At 39.6% G+C, this 22,626-nt stretch overlaps 2 protein-coding genes across 3 annotated transcripts; both read left to right on the plus strand.

Annotated features, from left to right (window-relative positions):
• Positions 1-1,045: 1,045 nt before the first annotated feature.
• On the plus strand, positions 1,046-9,848 carry LOC140950887 (receptor-type tyrosine-protein phosphatase H-like). Its single transcript, XM_073400104.1, has 8 exons — positions 1,046-1,076; positions 1,641-1,738; positions 3,330-3,507; positions 4,912-5,021; positions 6,542-6,829; positions 7,651-7,938; positions 9,393-9,698; positions 9,765-9,848. Exons 1-8 carry the CDS (start codon positions 1,046-1,048, stop codon positions 9,846-9,848), a joined length of 1,383 nt encoding a protein of 460 aa, XP_073256205.1.
• Positions 9,849-12,128: 2,280 nt separating this feature from the next.
• Positions 12,129-21,995, plus strand: LOC140950445 (uncharacterized). 2 transcript variants are annotated; one of them, XM_073399673.1, is made up of 7 exons: positions 12,129-12,413; positions 13,687-14,004; positions 14,612-14,813; positions 18,154-18,312; positions 20,027-20,062; positions 20,111-20,422; positions 20,984-21,995. In XM_073399673.1, exons 1-7 carry the CDS (start codon positions 12,246-12,248, stop codon positions 21,040-21,042), a joined length of 1,254 nt encoding a protein of 417 aa, XP_073255774.1. In that variant the 5' UTR covers positions 12,129-12,245; the 3' UTR covers positions 21,043-21,995. The 2 variants fall into 2 exon arrangements, with proteins under 2 accessions (XP_073255774.1, XP_073255773.1); XM_073399672.1 differs by having other exon boundaries at positions 20,027-20,422.
• The last annotated feature ends 631 nt before the right edge of the window (positions 21,996-22,626 follow it).

Genomic DNA, 22,626 nt, shown 5'->3' on the forward strand with positions numbered 1-22,626 from the left:
TGTTTTTCGGTAAATGAACTGATCTATACAAACAGTAATAGGCCAGTGTATGACCTGTTTGGCCTATTTTTACCCTAGTTGTTTATTTATTTTATTTATTTTCAATTTGTATTTTATTTTAGTACTACGAAATAATAGTAACGAACCTAAGAACAGGAGAGCTTGTTGATCATACGAAAACGGACGCAAAAGCAACGAGTTGGACAATGAAACGGAAGGACCACGAAGAAGACCTTCAGCCGGGTGAACAATATGTCTTCCAAGTTCGCTGCAATGCTTTATGTGGTTTCGGATCGAGCAGCACCCAAGTTGGATCATATTATAGTGGTATTGTTCTTTCTTGTCGTCCATTTTTATTCATGAGACTTAACTGATCTCAGTGCCCCATACGCTAGGTTCGAATTATTGAAATTAATACTTGGTATTGAGGCAGAGGGATTTTACTATGGAACCTCTATTTAAGGGACACCGTTAATTTTCAGGACCGAGGCAGGTGTCCCCTGAATGGAGATTGGGCTGAGGTTTGTTAAAAATTGACAAACAAAGGAAATATATATGTTTTATTCTGCCTCAGAATCTGCTGCAGTTAAAGCAGCTGCATAATGCAAAATATGCGATATTGTGTGTTGAATTCCCACTGATGCAGAAAGTTGATTTAAGTGAGATAGTGATTAGTGTATTTTCAGAGGTGTCAACCCTATTGGTTGTGGGTCAAGTTTTGAATGCTAATGTGTCCCCTGAATAGCAGCTAAACCTGGGTTTAAAATGTCCCTTTCTCCTGAATAGAGGTGCCCCTTCGGTGGAGGGGCAACCAACATTAACACTTAGTTCTTACTTAGGGCAAAATGTTGGCTTAGGGAAGGGGTAGGTGGGCAGTTTCACAGAAACGTAAAATGATCTGGCACTATTAGTAAGTAATGGGTTATACATAGAAGTGACCTAAAGCAGCAGTATCCTTGTGACGTAGCCCCTTAAAATGTCAACGTAGGTAAGTTTAGAAGGGAAAACAAAAATTCGTCCTGGTGTGTTTACGTCCTCTTCTAAAATGCGTGCTGGACGCCCATTGTTGAATTTTTGTAAATGTTAAGGAACCGTAAATTCTCTATTAAGCCCCCTCTCTTTAACAAGCCCTCCTCCCTTTTCAGGGGAAGACAAATGATCACTAAGCCCGCCCTCTCTTTAAGCGCCCCCCTCCACTCTCCCTTATTATTCGTCGCTAGTAAATGATAAACTATATTAATCAATCACGACTGTAAAACTTCGAGTGGACTTATCTTGGATGGTTTATTCACCAACTTGAACTTCGGTTTTGATTTTGATCCTCTGCTGCATGATGTCCAGCTTCTCGTACTTGAGCTTTCCCACACCGCGTTCTAGTTCTTTATGGAGAACTGATACTATTGTCTTTGCTAAATTAAAAAAAGCCCCCCGGGGGACTTAATAGAGGATTTATTGCTTTTTTTCACCCTTCATGTTGCCGTCGTCTTCATTGCTAAAGCTTCAACGCATCAACTGTTTTTTTTTTTTTACTGTAATCAAATGTGACTTTGGACCGTAATAAAGTTCCAAATGTGTCGCGGAATTTTGGGTGATGATTTCTTGTTTTGTTTTGAAGTAACCATCTGTGATTTTGTTTGTAGCGGAAAGTGCACCTCGTGATGTTAGAGCAGAACCGTACAATTCATCAGCTGTGAAGTTAACTTGGCAGGAACCAATCCGCAAACCAACGCAAGAAGAGGTTAGGGTCTTGCAGGGGTAATTTCCAACAACCTAAATAATGATTAGTATAGTACCTTTAACTCGGCAACTTAATAATGGAAGTACTTCACGAAACCCTATAAAGTGTCTATTCGTCATGTTCTAAAATAGTAAAAAACTGGGTACGATATGCGACCACAAAGCTTTGTGGGATCGTTTGGAGGGACCGCATGAAGGTCAGCAAACGTGGCGCACTTATGGCTCAAAATAAATTGCACTGTTGCCGGTTGTATTAACCGGCAAAAGAAATTTAAGCATGGTCAGGTCTATGTTCAGACTGGTCAAAATGTTAAAAATAACACGACAGTAATTTGAAAATACTACCCTAAATAACAAAAACATGAAGTAAAAACGTTATGGTGTAGATGTTCTAGTTAATTTTTTATCTCAGTTAATTTTTGTTTTTCTTTCGTTTTGGGGTTTGGTAATGTATGCTAATGAAGTTGAAACAAAGGAGAAATAAAAATTACCTGAGATAGAAGATTAACTACAACATAGATTATAAATGCTTTTTTTACAGTGGTCTCTTATTTATGTGTCCAGACAAATGGTCATCTTGGCAGGTTATTGTTCGTTAACCAGCTGTTATGCCCTGTGCACTATAGGGTGCTTTGTTCCAAACTGCAATTATAGTTCCAGAAATGTCACTTATCTTCACTTCCTCTGCTGCCCCTTTAAAGTATCCCGTTAGTCCTTGCGGCCATAAGTCGTGCCAGTTCCCCACTTGTTTAGAACATGGCTAATTACAACTTCGTCTCCAGGTCATTTCTTTAAGAATGGATGGGCGGGAAAGCGGAATCGGCTAGGATGTTCACAAGCTTTGAGGCTGATGGATGGATGATTACGTAACACAAAAGAAAGCCAATAGACCAGTTTCGAATTAAAAATTACCGCTGAATACAAACATTAACGACACATTCATGCAGGGTTAGCCGAGACTTAAAGTAACATATTCAGAAATTCCGGCAAGTAAGTGTTTGAAATTTGAATATATACAATAGACAGAGCAATAAACAGGTCTTTTTCTCGTTGAATTTGCGAATATATTTACTTCAGATGGAGGCTAAGCCTGTAAAAATGTGTCTTTACTTCATTAATTCAGCGGTCATAGCGAACTCGAAACTGGACTATTTCGCCTCCTTCCTTGTGTCAAGGGAAATTGAACGCCTCGTTTGTGAAATGCTCTTTACAAAAGAACTCAATCCAAGCTTGAGCACCCAGGCCGATCCAACCCATGCCAAGCTCTCTGTTTTTAACGATCATACTTGACATTTCCATTGGTTCCATCCAATTATTAATAAGCATTTTTTTAATTTAATATTTCTTTCATTGGAACAACTCCTTTTTTTTTACTTGGACCCATTTTTTAACGCTCTAAATATGATTTTAAGTAGAATTTCTGTTGAGTAACACATCGTCAACTGCTAATATTTATCGAATTTCATTGTCCATTTCCACTACAGCCTTTGTTGTTGTCACAAATGCTGTTGTTGTTGTTGTTGTTGTTGTTGTTTTTCCGGATTCTCTGCCAATACTTCTACTGAACATGCACTTTCCTTCTTCTCATGCAGACATATTATATTTACTGTGGAACAGTGCAAAATGGAGTTACTTCTGTTCCAGTGGGTAGCACCCGAGCCAAAAGTTACACGGTGGGCAACTTGCAACAGAGCGTTGTTTATGTGTTTCAAGTGTCATTGGGTCTGACAGGGCAACACAGTGAAACTGTCAACTCGCGACCTAAATCAGGTTAGTCCGAAATTGCGCGTTTGCAGGTCATTAGGTTTTGTTACCTATTCTTCAGTGAGGGAATGTTATTCTGTGTCGAACTCCTCTCAGAACAGTGGGGCCTTCCAAGGGGTGGTAGCGACAGCAGGCGACATGGCCCAGAAACCTGGCGACAATCTTTTCAGAAAGCACCGACAATCGAGAGAAAAGTAGGAAAAAATTCTGAAAGAGACATCTGACGTCTTATATTTTGGACTGTTTCTCCAGCGAAATACCAATCTTTATTATATAAACACCAATGAAATACCAGGTGTGCTTTGGCGCGAAAACTTGATATCTTCACATGTGAAAATAACATGTTATCTTCACATGTGAAAATATCACCTTTGCTATGGCTACATAATAAATCGCGCCTTTCACACAAAAAAACTTAAAAAGTGAAATGGTTTGGTATTTCATTGGTGTTTATATAACAAATAGAACATTACATGGCCGCTTGGAGATACGAAATTTCTCTTCAACACTCGAAGAGAAATTTCGTATCTCCGCGCGGCCATGTAATATCCGCTTTCTCTTCCGTTATTTCCAAACATTTTCTTTTATTTATCGAAAAACGGACCCTTCAGGAAGAAAGGTTTCTAACAACAATTCTTTCCAGGCGCTATATTTGCCGTGAATTCCAAAATTGAGTACCACAAAAATTTATGCTTATCCGACAGCGGCATTATCCTGATGGATATATCTCTATTATGGCTTACTAAAATTTTGTTACAAGCCGAAGTGCAACAGTCATGCTAGCTGCCCACGTATAAGTCACAACGTCGCCACAAGTATGCTTATGGTGAAACATTGAAACAAAAAGAACAAAATACTTGTCAGAATCTAGATCATAAAGCCAGGAAATGCCTTATAACAATTGGCCTTAAAAAACTGAAAACAATCACCCACCTTTAGGTCAGCAGTAAGCGATCGAAATGGTTTTAGGTTTTAAAGATCTTTGTAACTTTTCAACTTTTCTTTCATCATCCTCTTTCGTGTAACTTTGTTTGTTGTCAGCAGTGTCAGCCTAGTCACTAGGCGTTCTCTCTTGCCCCGTTGTCCGCGCGAAGTCTGGCGTGTATCTCTCGGTGACGTCACAGCTCACGGTAGTGTCCAGGATTGACCGAGCCGAGAACGCCTAGGGACTAGGCTGGTTGTCTGTATAGGCAAGAACTGTACTTTTTTTCACCAATGAATTTTTGAATTTATGAATAAAATGACTCAAAATTCTCATTGAAGACTTGAATAAAAAGTTCACGGAAAATTTCATGAAATTCATATAACCGTGTACCAACCCTGTTGACCAGTGAAATCTCCCTTACAACGCTCACACTTTTCCTCCCTTCTAATTCCTAACGCCTTTTACATGTTGCTTTGTTTTTTCAGATCACGACTATCAGCCGGTACACAGTCTAAAGGCTGTTGTTGTTAATGCCAGTAGTATCGTACTTACTTGGGAAAAACCACCTGATATTGCAAATCCAAGTGGTATTAAGGTAAGTTTTTAGTGTTTATGGTACTGATACTATTTTATTGTAATGGAATCGAATGGCACTTAACTGCTCTAGCTATAACTTCACCTAACGTATTTAAAGCAAATAATGTAACAAGAACATAACATGATTAAAACCTTAACTGGCAGGAGGCAACCGGTTTCCTTTTTACAAGCTTGGCCGACGATTTAAACACGTTAGAACGGGCTTGGAGAAAACTCAATTTGTCAAGCAAACCTCGTCATCCCTCTTAATAGGCCAATATACAGTTGTATGCTAATCTAGCTGTAAAGTTAAGGCGAAGCTAGTATGTTTTTTTTTTTGAGTGCCATTGATGTGCATAGGAACATGAATTGCATTAAAAGAAGGGAGAGGTACTATCGGGGGGGGGGAATCTACTTCCCATAAATTCTCTTAAATGAAATCCAAAAGATGTTCTCACAACTTGCAAAGCGATCAGCAAGGTTCTTGCCAGCGGATTTGTGTACTGATCATGCGCATTACGTCAAAAACCATTAATCAACGGTCTTGAGAAGAAACAAAAACATGGCGGTCGAAGGCGGGACTGTTTCTCACTATTATATTTTGGTAATTCGCAATTTTATTGATTTTATGCCGCTTTTCAGACATAGTGTGTGGTTTTCTTTTTCTGTTAAACAATTTCCCTCCGCAAAGTTTGGAATATGCAACATAACTCCGTATAGCTGATAAGAATCGCCGAAGAGTTGAGCTATCGAGCAGTGTTTTGCTGCAAACCTTAGGGAAGTTAAAGTCGCTTTAAGGTACAGAGCTTTCAGTAGTAGTTGTGATTTGTTTATTAGGATCGTTTTGAATTTTAACGTTGGATTCAAGGTGTTGACTGATCGTAATAAACGAAGTGAAATGTTATGAAGTGTGGATGTTTATTCAGTTATGATATGTAGAGATAAAGCTGTCTGAATATACTTGCTTCCGATAAATTTGACACTTTCTCCAGTAATTTTTATCAGCATCAAGTTATCATTGCCCTGCAAAAACGATGTAACCTATAAATCGATCAAGCGCGTTGTTGTTGGTTAAGATCTATTAAACACGGCTGCGTTTTAGTTTCCCCCGCAATTTCAGTACCGAAAGACAAATACGATATGCAAGAAAAACAAAGATGCATGATATTATTTTTTTCAATTTTTTAAGCATTTCTGATTTCCCCTGCCTGTTCGCTTCCTGCTCCTAAAAAGTCTAAAAATATTTACTGTGGGAAAAAGTGCAATTATCCGCTGACCACCACGCAGGGTGACCGCTTTGCAAGTTGTGAGAACATCGTTTCTCGGTCCCAGACCTCCTCTCTTACCCCCCCTGGGTACTATGAAAACAAGGTTACCTCTAGCCTCGCTTCCAGTCAAGGCCAGGACACTCAGTACACAACTGAAAAGTGGTCTGGCTTCACATTTGACTTTGAAATCAAAGTAAAAAGTTCAACAATGCCAATACAGGGCACTGCCCGTCATTAGTTCATTGTAAAGTTTTTTGGTACGCTTTTTTAGGGTTACCAGATAACAATGAGCTACACGGCCGATGGCAGACATAGAACGCAACTTTCAAACGCTACAATGACAAGCTCTACATTCAGGTTCTTGGATTTTAACACTCGGTACACCTTTGAGGTGCGAACAAGATTCAGTAAAGACAATTCTCTTGGTCCACCGGTTCATGTCATCAAAAGAACAGATGCTTTCACTGCTCCTGTAGGCCATTTGACGGCAAAAGCTGGCTACTACAGTGTCATTTTAACTTGGTCTGCCCCTGGAACGATCAAACCTAAGGCTCTGAAGGTAAAAATATAGCTTATTCTGTCGACCGTTTTTGTTGTGGCGTGTATTTGTAAGTGCCATGTTGCCAAACAACTTCTTGTTTGTTTGGTACTGATTGAGGATGAATAATAGAACAGTAAGAAACTCATTAAAGAAGCTGTGTAACCAAATTCAGCCATTTCGAATAAATTAGCGCCTAAATCGCTAATGGTGCATTAAAGTGTATATGACATGAAATGTTTTACAACTGATTTGAGTCCTTGAGATAAGTTTAATTAACAATTCTAAACTTTAAAAATTTGTCTCCCAAAAAAATGTCTTGAATCTTGGCCGTCCTTTCCCCTTCCAAAATGTTTCAGAGACTGGGAGCGAGTGAAGGATCAATGAAAGACTGATGTGCGTGGTACTTCTCCCTTTTAACCCGGATCTGGACGTTAAATCTTGTATAACAAAATTATATAAAATTTCCTTTTTCATTGGTAATGTGGAATAGCGGTTTTCAGTGTCGCGCCGTTCAAAAAAGATCAAATTCAAAATAAAAAACGTTCAACAGAAAAAGTCCAGAATCTGGGAAATGAAAGGAGGAAAATATGCAAAGACCATCGCCAAGATTTTTCGCGCACTGATTGGTCGAGAGCTGTGGTTAGAGACCATGGAATGTCATGATGGTGGCGCAATTGAAACTTCATTGGAAATGGGCATTTAAAACTGTCTGCCTGCAGCTCTGGGTTCCCCTTGAGTTTTCAACATGTTGACGTCATTTCTATGGTCGATAAGAGTACAAACCATGGAAATTTGTTTTCGATTTGTTAACCTCTTTCCCTTTGTATTTATTTTCGTAGCTTTACATGGTCAACTGGAACTGTACAGACTGCTACTACGGTCAACGCAATGGCGACCAAGCTTGTCCTCGGACGAACTGTACTATTCCCAACTTGCAGCGGGGTCACAGATATTCATTTTCTGTTCACGCAGTAACAGACTTTGGTGATGGAGAGAGTTCCATGATCTCAATGTTGATAAGTCGATACTTTGGTAAAGTTCGTAATTTGCAAGCAATTGTTGATAATAATTACAACATGACCATCAAGTGGGATCCACCCATTAATGTGGACGTCAAAAATATCAAGGTACTCGGTTTGTTTTCTTTCTTCTTCGTTCAGGACTAAATAGCTCCTTTTCAATTAAATCAAATATTGTTGTGTTTTTTAAGTCTTCGGTGTGCGTATTTACTTTGTTGCGTTATTGCGATCGAGTTTAATTATTGACCTTACAACAGATTCGTTCAGAGTACTGCGTGCTGTTGACAGTTTTAACGTTAAACATGAATTACGATCGAAAAGAGCGAAGCAATTCTGTATCATGTAGACATTTCCAGGTGATATTTCTTTGTCTGCCAGTTGAAGATCGTGTGTTTTCTTTTTGCATGAATTAAAGCGAAGGAGTAGTGACGTCAGTGGACGGCATTAACGGCCGGTCGATTCAAACGTTACTGAGAGAGTAAAAACGACTCGAAGTAATCGTCTGAAATTCAGGCTATACGGGTCATGGAAAAGCTAGAAAGTCGTAAATTTAAGAGTTTCATTCTCCAGGCCGGGAAAGTCATGGAATTTAATGGTCTTATAAGCAGAGGTTTAGTAATACATAAGCAAGAAAAAATTAACGCTAAAAACCAAAGACGTTATGTAGTCGTCATGTCACGGTTATCAGGAAGCTTAAGCACGACGACGGCTTCGTCAACGAAAGCAATAGGTTTAGATTGAAAAAAACTTTGCACGTGCATCACGCTTTTAGACACAACTTACATAGTTCGCTTCCCTCTCACTTAAAGCAGGTGAACTGAAAACTTTTTTACGAAAAGACAAGATTCTAGAATTGACGGAGACGGCAAAATGCGAGCAAAATGTTCTCAGTAGTCGCGACTACGCAAAACAGCTCAACAACTCTCCGTAGCCATCCTATCTTGAAGTCCCTATTCCCATGAGGGAATAACATAAAAGAGGAAAAGACGTTGAACGTAAGATGAATGACTTTTTCAGATTTTATTGCAACTTAGACCGCGGAAATGATATAAAGTTAGCAAAGAAGCTTTTTCTTTCAAAAAAATACATTATTCTTGATTCTCGTTAGTTCATCCAGAAAATTCCAGTAACTCCATCAGCCGATGGCATTCTTCTCCTTAACGAAACACTTGCTAAAATCGAAGGACACCGTGAACGACTTGGAAGCCAGGAAAAGAAACTCAAGGAAACGGCAAAAAGGGAAAAATATGAAAAATACGAACGAATGAAATAGGGACCAGCAAAGAATATGACAGTAGCAATTTTAAAGGAATTATTAGAGGATAAAGGAATGGCCTTCAGTTCAAAGGCCAAAAAATCGGAACTTGTCGATCTTTTTAATGCCGATCACCGGTGGTGGTATTGGTGATAATGATGATGATGACGATGATAATGACGATGGTGATGATGATGACGGTGGTGGTGATGATGATGATGATGATATATTGATCTTATCGATTAGAACCAAACTGATCACCAAGTCTAACTATTCCTTAGTGAGATTGTAAACTGTTCTCTTACAGTATTACATTGTCCGATGGTGTAAAACAGATAACACTGAGTCCTATTACTGCGGCTACTATAGCTATAACAGCATCCGGGTCAACGAGACGACGAACTTCAAGTTGGCTGTTATGGCAGGCAGCAAGTACTTCATACGTGTCTATGCTGTGACAGGTTATGGTCAGGGTTCTTATTCCTATCTCCAAAAGACAGTACCACCGCTAAATCTAAGAGTGAGCTATGCTTACTCTTACATGAGTGGAGCGGGGTATGGATTGCAGGTGTACGTCTACTGGTACCGCCCCTACCGGTTCAGAGGACAAATGGTAAGTTAACATTTTTCAAGGTAATTTACACTCGTTTGTATTTGTATTTTATTATTCGCCACACAGATAAATGATTACAAGAACAAAAAAGATACAAAAATGGAGAAACAAATGGCGAGGGGCCCTAAAGCAAACGAACTTCCCCAATGACAATTACGATGAATAAAAAAAGTGATGACGGATAAAATTACTTATCAAAAGTGAAAGTAACAGTATAATAGGGAAATTTCCAAAATTTGAATGTCAAACCGTTTTTTCCCTGATTTTTGGAAGAAAGAAGGAAGGTACGAAGTTTCTAACCTTCTTATGGCTATGAAAAAGTCGAGGAAACGTTCTGGTTTTGTGATTTATTCATGTCTTAAAGACAGGAGTTAAAAGGGGTTGCAAAGTTCTAAACACGTTATGTGAAAGGGGTACCATTTGTCAATAGAAGGTATACGAAAGGGGCACCTTTTCAAATTTTCAAAAATGGTATAAAAGGGTAAGGGGTTGGTCCTCAGGACGGAGCCTCCCCCTCTCCCGGGAGACAGGGTTCTAGTGTTGACGTCATTCGTTTAGCTTCAGTGTTGCTTAAATGGATCGCACATTTTGGAGGAGTCTAGGAGTGGTCTGAAGACGATGAAAGAGGAAAAACATAAAGCCCTCAAATAAAGTCACGATGACCTTTTGTTCTCGCGTTAAATGTCGGAATGACGACGGCCAATAAACTGGATATCTTGTAAAGACATAAAGGGAAATTAAAACATTTGGGACTTGTCTTTTCTCTGGCAGCAATACGAAGTAAGATGGCAATGCGTTAGGAGCGGCTCTAGCAGCTGTTGGTATAGTTCTTGGACCACACGTGTCGTCAATTCAACATATACGTACGTAAATGTGTCACGTTATGGTACAGCGTACGAGTTTGAGATAACCATCATCACATCACATGGCAGAGGTTTACCCAGAAAACTGTCCCATTTTGTTCCACCGTTAAATGGAATACCCAGAAATTTTTCCTGTAAGGTTGCAGCGGACAGCGTTTTTCTTACCTGCTACTGGTCCCCACCCACAGATTTCAATCCAGCTGCATTTAATGTAAGTAGCAATGAGAGGATTTATGTCAAAATAGGGTCATTTATACAAGGAAAAGTAAGACGCGTCCAAAATAAGACGTAAACTTTCCCGTATAAAACGAGCATTTCGTCTGAAATAAGACGCGACTAAGCTAAGTCGCGTCTTATTTAGAAAAGACACGTCTTATTTCAGAAGACGTGTGCCGTTTGTACGGGACATTTTGCGCCTTATTTTACCTCGTATAAATGGCCTTAATGACGGTTTTGAGTTGTCATTTAGTAACGCACATATTTGTCTTAAAATTGTTAGAAACCGCAAAGTATCGATTAGTTTTGACTAAGCCCCATTCACACCAAGGCTTTAACATGTTTAAAAGCTGTTTAGTTGAAAACGGTTTAACGTTGCTTTCTTTATAGACGCTCCTTGGTCTACTTCTCTTATTGCCAATTTGGTGCAACTACGTATCGTGTTGAATTTCATTTTAACTCGGTGTAAAAGCCGTGTTCTAGTTTTCTGTAACTTTTTTTCATTTTTTTAAACCTACTTTATGCCCCATTCCCACTTAAACATGTCTTAAAGCTGTTTAGTTAAACACAGTTTAAAATAGTTTCCTTCATAAAAGCTGCTTACTGACTCAAGTTGATTGCAAATTTAGTGCAAATTACAAAACATGTTGAAGTTTCATTTGAATCCTTTGTAAAAACTTGGGTTCCATTTTTCCCATCTTTTTCTGGTTTTAAAAACCTGGTTTATTTAAAAAATGCTTAGTTGGTGTGAACGGGACGTATGATGAGTCCGAGTCTGAAATGTCGAGCCCGTCTTTTACCCAGGGGCCAATTTAGTAAAACTGTAAAACAAGTTTAATTTACAAGTGTAGCTATTGTTTTTAGACACTAAAACAGTGAGTTACACTTTATTAAATTGGCCCCAGAACTCCCGCAGTTTGTAATGTTTAAAACATGAATAGTAGTGATTGGCGCTCGAATCCAGTGATAAATCACGTGCTGTGAGTGCTTTTAACAGCTTCAAAAACGCCTCGGGGTTTTTAATAATCTCAATATGTTTGCTAAATAATGCATTTTGCTTTTGAAATGTGATGATCAGTCAGTGAGACAGGCGGCTCGGAAGAAAATATCCGACTACTGCCAATATTATTAATGGGAGTGGAACCTATGACCTTCTGGTTTCTAGTCCACTTTTCGTTAGACTAGCAGCCAGAAGGTCATAGATTCGACTCCTATTGACAGTATAGTACTCCTTTGTTTCCATCCGACTGTGTCACTGACTGAGAAATCATCTTTCTCATGTATTCGCCAGGCATAAAATTCCCCATCTCATTTCAATCATTGCGCAAACTTGTTTTCTTTGCAGTACTACTGGTTTCAGTACAAGTGCGATGACTGTCAGTACAGTCATTTCCATTACAAACAAATCTATGGCCTAAATACAACTTCCACTAATGTCTCCGTGAGCAGGGGAGCGCAGTGGACTGCAATGTTGCGAGTATCGACAATATATGGATATGGTAAATACGCCCAGATAACATTGGTTACAACGGCCGTGGTGAATCCAGTTTTAGATTTGAACGTCAAATTAGTAGGCAACACAAAAAACGTTGTTCATCTCTCATGGAAAGCACCGTCAACTACTAGTGATAATAAGGTGAGAAACATTGAACTCTTATCGCCCTATGTAAAGGAATCTGGATTTCAGAATTTGGGAAATTTTTGCTTATGGAATCCGGAATCCTAGCTAGGGACGTTTCGTTTTCCTGTGAAACGTCCCTAGCGGCGAGGAGTGACAAGAGTCAGCTATACACAGGCTAACTTCGCTTTAGGGGTATTGATAATTAGGGATAATTAAGTCATAAAGTGATTTGCTATACCGCGCGACAAAGGCATTAGTCACGTAGAGGTTAATATTTTGCGGGTAACAGTGCTGTGTTACCGTTTGGCATCATAGTATGTACAATGTTATCATTTGCCACTTTAGAAGCGAGAAGGAAACTGGACCGAGTTGACTATCTCAAAGACTTCTGAGACTGTTATTAGAGGCAGCGAAAAAAAAACTGCCTGGCCGTAGCAGACCGGCGCGTCCCGATGTAACGATTCCGGAATAAATTGTGGAACGCAATTTGTAGGTAGCATTGATTTCTGTAATTAACTGTAAGCAGTTAGCTATTACGAAGACACGATTGTCCTCTACATATGTAGTAGTATTACACGGACTTTGTCATGGCTGTCTTTTGTGTTCTCTATAACACGCACTACAGAAAAAAAAAAGAACAAAAAAATTATAATAATAATTTGCCCAGCAATTTTTGGTGAGGGGAAAGCCCCGAATTAATGTCAATTATCTGAATACTTACCAAAAAATGAAGCGAAATGACAGTTAAAAATAAGTGTCTCTTAGTCGCATTTCGAATGATCTTATACGCAAATGTCTTCTTACATTTCTCTTTTACTGTGATTTTCGGTCCAATTAAACTCTCCATGCATCTTTCCGTTGTAATTTTTCGATATTGTAGTGCACTGACTGCCAAAACAAGTGATCTCTAGGGCTTATTCTATTTGTTCCCATTCCGGAATACGGTCAATCACACGCGCCTTATAAAATGCACAAGATAAAACAAATATTTTACTGTGCTTATAAAACAAATGCATTTTATTTGAATGCCGATGTATTTAGCACGAAAATACTAATTGTGGGACCGCCGTGGTCATGCGAGCCACTCGAAGGTCTAGCCGCTTGCATTGCAAAGGTAGTACCTTACTTTTTCAGTTATTTAAAGACCTTGAATATTGGTTCGGCCCCGGTAATCGAACCCGCGTCCTACCGCTCTGCAGTCAAGCGCTTTACCGACTAAGCTAATTCTGCCGCGGTGGTGGTTGTATAACTAGTATGTGATTGTCTCTTTCTTTGCTTATTCCTCCAGAACTATTTGGTTATCACTAAACGTCACCGCTACAGTTTTAATACCATCAGAAATATTACTTCTGACACAAACCTTAACCTAACTCTCCCTTGTGGTAACACGTACGATTTCACGGTCAAAGCGCAAACAAAACGTAGTACTAGTGCGGACAGCAAGGTCTCTCTTGAAATAAAGCCTTCAGTTAAGGCAGTCACTAACCTGGCGGTTAGCTTCATTGGTGGGGAAGACGCAACCAGCATAGATTGGACAAAAGAACGTGAGAAGGGTTTTCTGTTGACATGGAATGCTCCACCTGATGTCAAGGCTGCTGATATTAAGGTAAGAGATTAGCTGCGAACCTTTGGAGACGTTCTGCTCTTTGACCTAATTAGGATCTCATGCACACTCACTCACTTTTGTGCCGCAATGTTGTTAATTGTTAAGGGTTGGGTGAGAACTGGAGACGTAGAGCCATAGTGGACGTTGCTTGGTATGTAAATAGCTCGAATTTTTCGTCGGAATTCCTAACGTTAACTGGCTAACTGAATAGCGAACGTGCTTGACTACCAAGAATTTTATGGACTGGTAGTAATCTCTCCATTTCTTTCCCCGCACGTACTGGGTGCTTTCCATTTACCAACAAATTTCGGAAATTCCAGTTTGGGTTTAACTGAAGCAGGGGTTTTCGAGCCTTTCCATTGGACTGGGATAGCATCAGAACGACTGAAATGGTAGTCCTGTTTTCCGGACGGAATGTTCCAAACTTAAATTCGTGTTCCAGTTGTTTAAACCCGTCTTTGGTACCGGTTTCAGACTTTCTCGTCTGTTTTTCGGTAAATGAACTGATTTACGCAAACAATAATAGGTCAGTGTATGACCTATTTGGCTTATTTTTACCCCAGTTGTTTATTTATTTTATTTATTTTCAATTTGTATTTTATTTTAGTACTACGAAATAATAGTAACAAACCTAAGAACAGGAGGGCTTGTTAATCATACGGAAACGGGCGCAAAAGCAACGAGTTGGACAATAAAACGGAAGGACCACGAAGAAGACCTTCAGCCGGGTGAAAAATATGTCTTCTACGTTCGCTGCAATGCTTTATGTGGTTTTGGATCGAGCAGTGCCCAAGTTGGATTATATTATAGTGGGTATTGCTCTTTCTTTTCGTGAATTTTTATTCATGAGACTTAACTGATCGCAGTGCCCCATACGCTAGGTTCGAATTATTGAAATTCATACTTGGTATTGAGGCAAAGGGATTTTACAATGGAACTTCTATTTAAGGGACACCCTTAATTTTCAGGACCGAGGCAGGTCTCCCCTGAATGAAGATTAGGCTGAGGTTTGTTAATAAAGGAAATATATATTTTTTATTCTGCCTCAGAATCTGCTGCAGTTTAAGCAGCTACATAATGCAAAATATGCGATATTGTGTGTTGAATTTCCACAGGTGCAGAAAGTTGATTTAAGTGAGATAGTGATTAGTGTACTTTTAGAGGTGTCAACCCTATTTGTTGTCGGTCAAGTTTTAAATGCTAATGTGTCCCCTGAATAGAGGCTAAACCTGAGTTTATTTCTCCTAAATAGAGGTGCCCCTTCAGTGGAGGTAACACATACAAAGATTATGCGAACATTTTTTCGGGACCAAATTTTTTGTCCTCTGAATGGAAGTGTCCCTTGATTAGAGGTGTCCCATTGGAAGGGTTCCACTATAATGCAAAAGCCAAGCCAAGCCAAGCTTGGATTTTGAGAATTCGAAACTGGCTCAGCAGACGAAGGATAAAAATACATAATATAATAACTGCCCGAGTCAGTGAAGTAACCTAGAACTTAATAACAAATAAAAAAAAAATGCAACGGATGAACACTATTGGGTAAGATTAAATCAGATTGCAAACTGTCAGAGAGAAACTGTTCAGTTTTAGCAGTTTATCTCTGTTTTTGCTAATTTTGAGTTACCAAACTCGTGATATTTCTTTGTCATGAAGCTGTAGCTTTTGTACGAATTGCCACACCTTAGGGCTTTATCCATGCACAGACTCCAAAGTTACAACTACCTTGCAAAGCAAGTAAAAAATATATGTATATATAACTAGCAGCAGATAAACTGAAGACTTCATCTAGTATAAAAGTGCTCAATGGTAAAAACAGAGCTGTGATCATAAAATAGAATGTTTCCCATAGACACAGATTACATTTTTTGTTGATAGGTGAATACGATCTAGCTTGTCTTACTTTACGCCATTTAATTTCGTAATTGGTTTTCCGGTCTTTTAGACTCCATACGCACTTGCTGAGCTCGGTTACATTTTTGTATCGTTCGTTTTACACATGCACAGCTATAGCTATGACAATTCTCTTTAGCTCTCATTTAAATGGCTACACCATAGGCTTCGTGCAAACGGACGCAACAACTCCCACCATTGATATGCCAACAATGGTGGGAGTTGCTGCGTGCGTGTTGGCAGTGGTGTGCAAACGGATGCAACAACTCCCAACAATGTTGGGACCTGCAGTGCATCTTGGGAAGGATACAACCCATAAGTCTTTTTATTATATAGACACGAGTGTTTTACTGGAGAATATACCACTCGTAAAATTCATAAAAACTACTTCCGGGATCCGAGTGGTTTATTTTCCATAATCTCACACGTGAATTTATCGATGACGTAATTTCGGTAATTTCCTTCTATTATTTTATCAATGTTTTTTTGCCTATATAATAAAAAGAACATTACACGACGGCTTGAAGATATGAATTTTATTTTCTCGTGGCAAAAACATATTTTACTCACCCGCTGCGCTCGTTCGTAAAATATTGTTTTGCCACTCGAAAATAAAAATCATATCTTCATGCCACCGTGTAATATCCTCTATGTAAACAATGCGTAATGAGCGTGCGTGGCCCCAACAATGTTGGAAGAGCTTTGCAAACGGATCCAACATTGTTGCGCTAAGCTTCGGCGATCACGGAACAAAAGAAATGTTGGGAGTTGCTGGGTGAAAAGTTTGACCGGTTTCAAACTTTAAGCAACTACACGCAACAACATCCAACAACATGCAACAGGGTGTGCAAATGGACGTAACATGTAACATCCAACAATGCTGGAAGTTGTTGGCCAACAATGTTGCGTCCGTTTGCATGGGGCTGTAGGACTTTTTCATCCACAGACTTAGAAGTAAGAACCATCTTAAAAAGCATAAAAAACACATCGAAGTACTGCTCAGTAATTCTTATCCGCAGACTCAAAGGTTAAGAACCATCCCTTGATATTTTTATACCTGACCTATTTGGCGTTATTTTTCCCTCGGTTGTTTATTTATTTATTTATTTTAGTTTTACGAAATAATAGTTAAAGGAACCAAAAAACAGGACAGCTTGTTACTCTTACGAAAACGGATGCAAAATCAACGAGCAGGACCATAAAACGGAAGGACTATAAAGACGGCCTCATGCCGGGTCAAAGTTATGTCTTCCAAGTTCGCTGCTATACTTTATGTGGCTTTGGAGTTATCCGAGCTCGAGTTACCGGGGTCCTACTGTATTTCAAAAGCCCTTCTTTTTCTATAGAAAATCAAATAAAAAAGCGGGTATTTTATTTTGCAAAACAAAAGAAGTAAGGCTAATTTTACACTCGGGAATATAAATATTTAGTATTTATTATATACATACTGAGAAATACTCACCAAAAAGCTATGTCGTAAATTTTCGTACGCAAATTAGTTCTAGCCAATCAGAGGAGCGAACGATGGTTTTCACACATGAAAAAAATGATACGTCCAATCAGAACCGCGAACGATGTTTTTTCACGTGTGAGAAAAATGATACGTCCAATCAGAAGCCACAGGGGTGTGTGAGTTTGGCGCCAAAATTCCCGCCTTTTATTGCAGCTTGCAGCACCGCTTCGCACACATTCAACGAGAAAAGTTTTACTCAAAGAGTTTTTCTCGCTAAAAAAGTGAAAAACATTTCAGAAATGGAGTGGAATAGTTTCGTTTGTTTCGCTGTCAATAAAGAAAACGGTAGAGAGCCGGCGAAACAACAGCGGAAAGGGATAAACAGAACGAGACGTAAGCTTTTGTTGTGCTTTTTGTCGGAGCTACTTTGCCTTTCCTTTAAGCTTAAGCTTATATTAAAACCGGCCATTTTACTTAAATTCACTCATTTTCAATTGTGCATTGAGAACAAACAGCTAAGATTACTTATAGTTCAGGGATTACCTCATATCCTCACCGTCATTTATGTTTTTAACAAACGTTTTTACTAAAAAGCTGATACTTCGTTTTCGTTGTCATTTTGCGGTCAGTGTGTAGCGGCAAATTTTAGCATTTTTGAAAGATTTAAAATAGAAAGGCCGCCAAAATGATGAATGTCTCAGTATGTATATAATAAACACAATACCACATGGAAAGTGCTTTGTACGGTATTTATGTCTGTTAAGTAACAATTTAACTTAGCACATTTCACCACGTTTCTATTACAGGTACAACTAGACCCACTCAATCGACTACTGCCTGGACCCACCCTTCAAACTGCCGCTCGTATGAGTACAAGTGCCACAATGGATTCTGTATATACATGTGGGACGTTTGCGATGGCAGTGATGACTGTGGAGACAACTCGGATGAAGGATGGTTTTGCGGTATGTAGTTACGTTGTAGTGAACTTGAAAAAAAGAATACCGCTAATGGAGGTCAGTTGTATCAATAAAATGCCCAAACTAAACCCACAGGGAACCCGACCGCTGTGTTAGCTAATAAAATAGGGGTCACACTTCGCAGAGACAAATCGCTTCGCGTGTATAGTGGAGAATTTTTGTGAAAGTCTGTCTCTGCCACAGAACTTTGTCGCCGCAACAAGTCGCACAAGTTCTGTCTGATTTGATTCAATTCTTCAAATGTCGGTGATATTTTCTGGACTTAAATTCTAAAGGACTGTATCAGAGTTTAAGAAAATAATAGCCCCGTTCGATATCTTCAAATTCTATAACACGACTCCCAGGCTTTGAAAAAAAAATTGCAAATTTTTCACGACTCCATTGTCTCGCAATCACGAGAATTGACATGTAGAAAAAATGACTAGAAAGCCTTGGAGTCTTGCTAGAATTTTAACATATCGAACGTGGACGATTAGAAAAACTTTGGTTTGTGTTCACCTCCTCAACAAAACGTAAAAACTAGGCAGTTTTACGTCTAGGTCGTGCCACGACAGCAAAGAAAGTACAAAAAATCTTGATGCACTTGCAAAGTTGTTTTTAATTTTACAGCTGGTATCAATTCTGTATCAAATCCAAAGCTATTGCTTTTTTGACGTACTCTCTCGATCCCGTCGTTGTCGTCGTCGTCGTTGTCGTTGTCGTCGTCGTCGTCGTCGTCGTTGTCGTCGTCGTTGTCGTCGTCGTCGTTGTCGTCGTTGTCGTTGTCGTCGTCGTCGTCGTCGTCGTCGTCGTCGTTGTCGTTGTCGTCGTCGTCGTCGTCGTCGTTGTCGTTGTCGTCGTCGTCGTCGTCGTCTTTGCTGATAGCTTTTCGTGCCGAAACAAAAAGCAATCCGGTATAGTCTGAACACTTTTATCGGATATGGGACTCTCCACTTTAGACAGTTTAGAGATCGACGCGGTGCAGCCTCGTTCCGTTACAGAAATCGCTCCGGAATCAGTGTTCGTACGTGTGAACAGAAGCCCCATCCAGTATTGTTTTCGCGCCGGCGCAAAAGCGCGTGCGAAGATGATGGGTTTCGTGAACAAGGTATTTAAGAGAGACATGCACTCTTATGTTCACTTGGAAGTACCTTATTGATGAAAGGGAAATGAACTATCAAGACTTTATTGTACTATAACTCCCGGGGTATCCAATCGATGGAAATCGATGATCGGAAAACCAATCGATCAATCGATATCAATCCATAAAATTAGTTAGTTGGTATCGATTGGTATCGGTCAATCGATGATCAATCGATAACCACAAAAAAACCGTTCATCGTTTGGCACAGCAACCCCGAACAGACGTCACGCATGCTACCTATCCGATCATCCGCCATTTTTAGGAAACCCTGGGGACGATTCCGACCCAGTGTTTTCAACGCAGAGAACGTTCATTGCCTTTCCATGTCAGCCGGGGTATCCAATCGATGGAAATCGATGATCGAAAAACCAATCGATAACCACACGAATCTTCGCCATCGATTGGTCATCGATTGTCAATATCAATCGATAAATTGATATCAAATGGTATTGATTGATATCGATTGTCATCGATTATCATTTCATCGATTGGATACCTTGGATACCCGGGGAATAACTGTGTACTTTCACCCAAGTTTTGAATTTAGTGATCATTCTGCTTTTTGTTTTCTTATAGAATTACTGTCGTCCTCAAGTCCGTCCTTAGCGCCACCTTCCGCTGTCGTAACGTATCCTTCAGCTACATATACATCACAGCTATCTTCCGCTGCGTCTGTTACGGCTACAAAATCCCCTTTGTACCCTTCACCAACTTCTTATAGCTCATCCGCAACGGTGACGTATCCTTCATCAACGAAAAAACCTTTTTCGTCATCTCCCCAGTCTCACAGCAGCGACCACATTGACCGACCGTTTCCGTATTGGGCAGTAGCAACAACAGCCGCTGCTGGGGCAATCATTGTTTTTTCAGTCGTTTACATTGTTCTGAAAAAGTGTAAGAAGGACAGACGCACTACGCTAAAGTACCTACAAGCTGATTACCCTCAAGATATGGAGGAAAGCATCAGTGAAGGTATGTCAATATATACGATCCAAAAGCACCTGGCTAAATCAATGAATTCGTAATATTTTCTTTCAGGGGTTGATTGTTTTTCTTAATTTGTTGGCTCGTTATGACAGACTATTATACTGTAAATATTGATAACTGAAAACTATGTGTAAATTTAGTTCTTGAAAAAGAGCACCTCCTATCGTCCAACATTTGTGCTAAGAGCCTCCCGTCTCCCACTCCTTCAGTAGACAAAGACAACAGGTCGGATCATGTTTAGTCGCTAGTATGGAATTTTTTTTTCTTTTCACAATCGTTATATTTAAGTATTTCTGTTTACTTCAATGATGTGGCCTAGCCAAAAAAAATTCAATTAATTTGTTGGCATCGTTTCTTAGTATGCAAAATCTCTCGCTTCAAAGAAAACGCTCTCCCAGCGAAGAGAGCTTGTTTCCTTATCAGTAAGTTTGAATTATGTACCCAGAGGATTTACGATAATCAAGTTTGCATTTTGATGTTTGCCGGAGTTTCTTTCATAATTTTGGCTGGGACACATTAATATTATATATTTGTTTCTATTTGCAGGCGATACACCCATGTTGTTGGAAAACTTCACTGATGACGAAATCTTGATCCGGGCGTAGGCTCTGTTAACTAGCAGGCGCGTTTAATTTTGCACAGGAATTTGTTTTTGGTGATATACAGTTTACCTGTTTCATACTCTTTAAGTCAGGACCAGCGAAAGGAAAAACTAAAAATCACGAAACAAAAAACTGGACGAGATTAAGGTAGAAAGGGTGGTACCCTTCTCTCTCCGATTCTCGCCAAGTAAGATGTGATGTAAAATTTTAAATGCATAAAAAGATTTTAGGGCCATTTTCTAAGCAAGAAGTAGTTGTAAGGGAACAAAACAATGTGATAAAGCATCTTTTACATGACTGTATTCTATGAGTTATTTTGTAAAACTTTTAAATTTTAGGGGAAAAAACGAAAAACATTAGTGGAAAATAAAAGTGAAAATTGACTGACCCCCAGCTGCGCCATTTGCATATGTATCCCATAATATTAACATTTTCTTGTAGACGACAGGCTATCTATTAAGGGTAGAAACTTTTCAAAATATTGTAACGTAAAGAAAACGTTAGGGAGGGGTTCCAGCCAACCCCCTTTTTTTGTATCACGGTTAAGTATGATGTAATTCACCGAGACTAAGGGGGTGTTTACATGAGAAAACTCGCACCGGCACGAGTCTCATACCGGGATAACTTTTTTATTTCGTATCGTGCTTACATCATGACTGGGTCATTTCATATCTCGTTATTTGAAGGTACACTTCATGTTGATAAAATACACGTGTGATTCAAAATCGCAAACATTACGCATGCGCTACCCGTTCCAGTCTATTGGCAGACCGATTTCACGCCGAAACGGGTGGTCGTTTCGCGCTTACATGATACCGCTGCGAAATTTCGTACAGGAGTGAAATTCTCGCCCCGGTACAAGAACCGGGGTGAGCTCACGCAAGGGTAACTCACGCCGGCATGACATTTTGGGGTGGTATCGTGTAAACAAATATAGAGCCATGAGAGGGAACCGGAGTGAACTCACTCCGGCGCGTAAGTCGCCCCGGTGTCACTTGAACACCCCCTAAAGGTATAAGTATAGGTAATAGTACAGATAGTATACTAATTATATTGATATTGGCCTGTTCTCAGCCTGTGAACAGCAGACATATTTCCAGTCCTCGCTTCTCTCCCTCCGAAAAATAACGTCTGCGAACCCGTGCGGCAAAACTATTTCCATGACGTAAAACCTTTTGTTTTGTCGTTGGCCAATCAGATCTAAGGATATAATACAGCTGGAGCGACTCCTCGCGGCATTGCGCGCTGGCGTGTCTTGTATTTTGGCAAGAGTTACCAAAACGCTTTGGAATGGGAATTTCACGACCATAACAAGGTTTCCTGCGACGTTGAATGCTATTTATGAAGCAACTGCTTCTTAAGCTATGTATGTGATGTGGGCCCTTGGTTTCGCTTTATAAAATACAGTAATACGTGACATAAACAAAACCTGGACAAAATAAAATAATCGCTACAGCGAAAGGAAAGTAGCATTGCTTAATGGCAGCGCGCTCAGACTTATGGTGGTGAATCAATTATACAAACACATCCTTGACTGGCTCGTTAATAATTCAAGTATCGCCACAAAACAATGATCTGAAATATTGT

The sequence above is a fragment of the Porites lutea genome, chromosome 10 (assembly GCF_958299795.1).
Source record: "Porites lutea chromosome 10, jaPorLute2.1, whole genome shotgun sequence".
NCBI classification, from domain to species: domain Eukaryota; kingdom Metazoa; phylum Cnidaria; class Anthozoa; order Scleractinia; family Poritidae; genus Porites; species Porites lutea.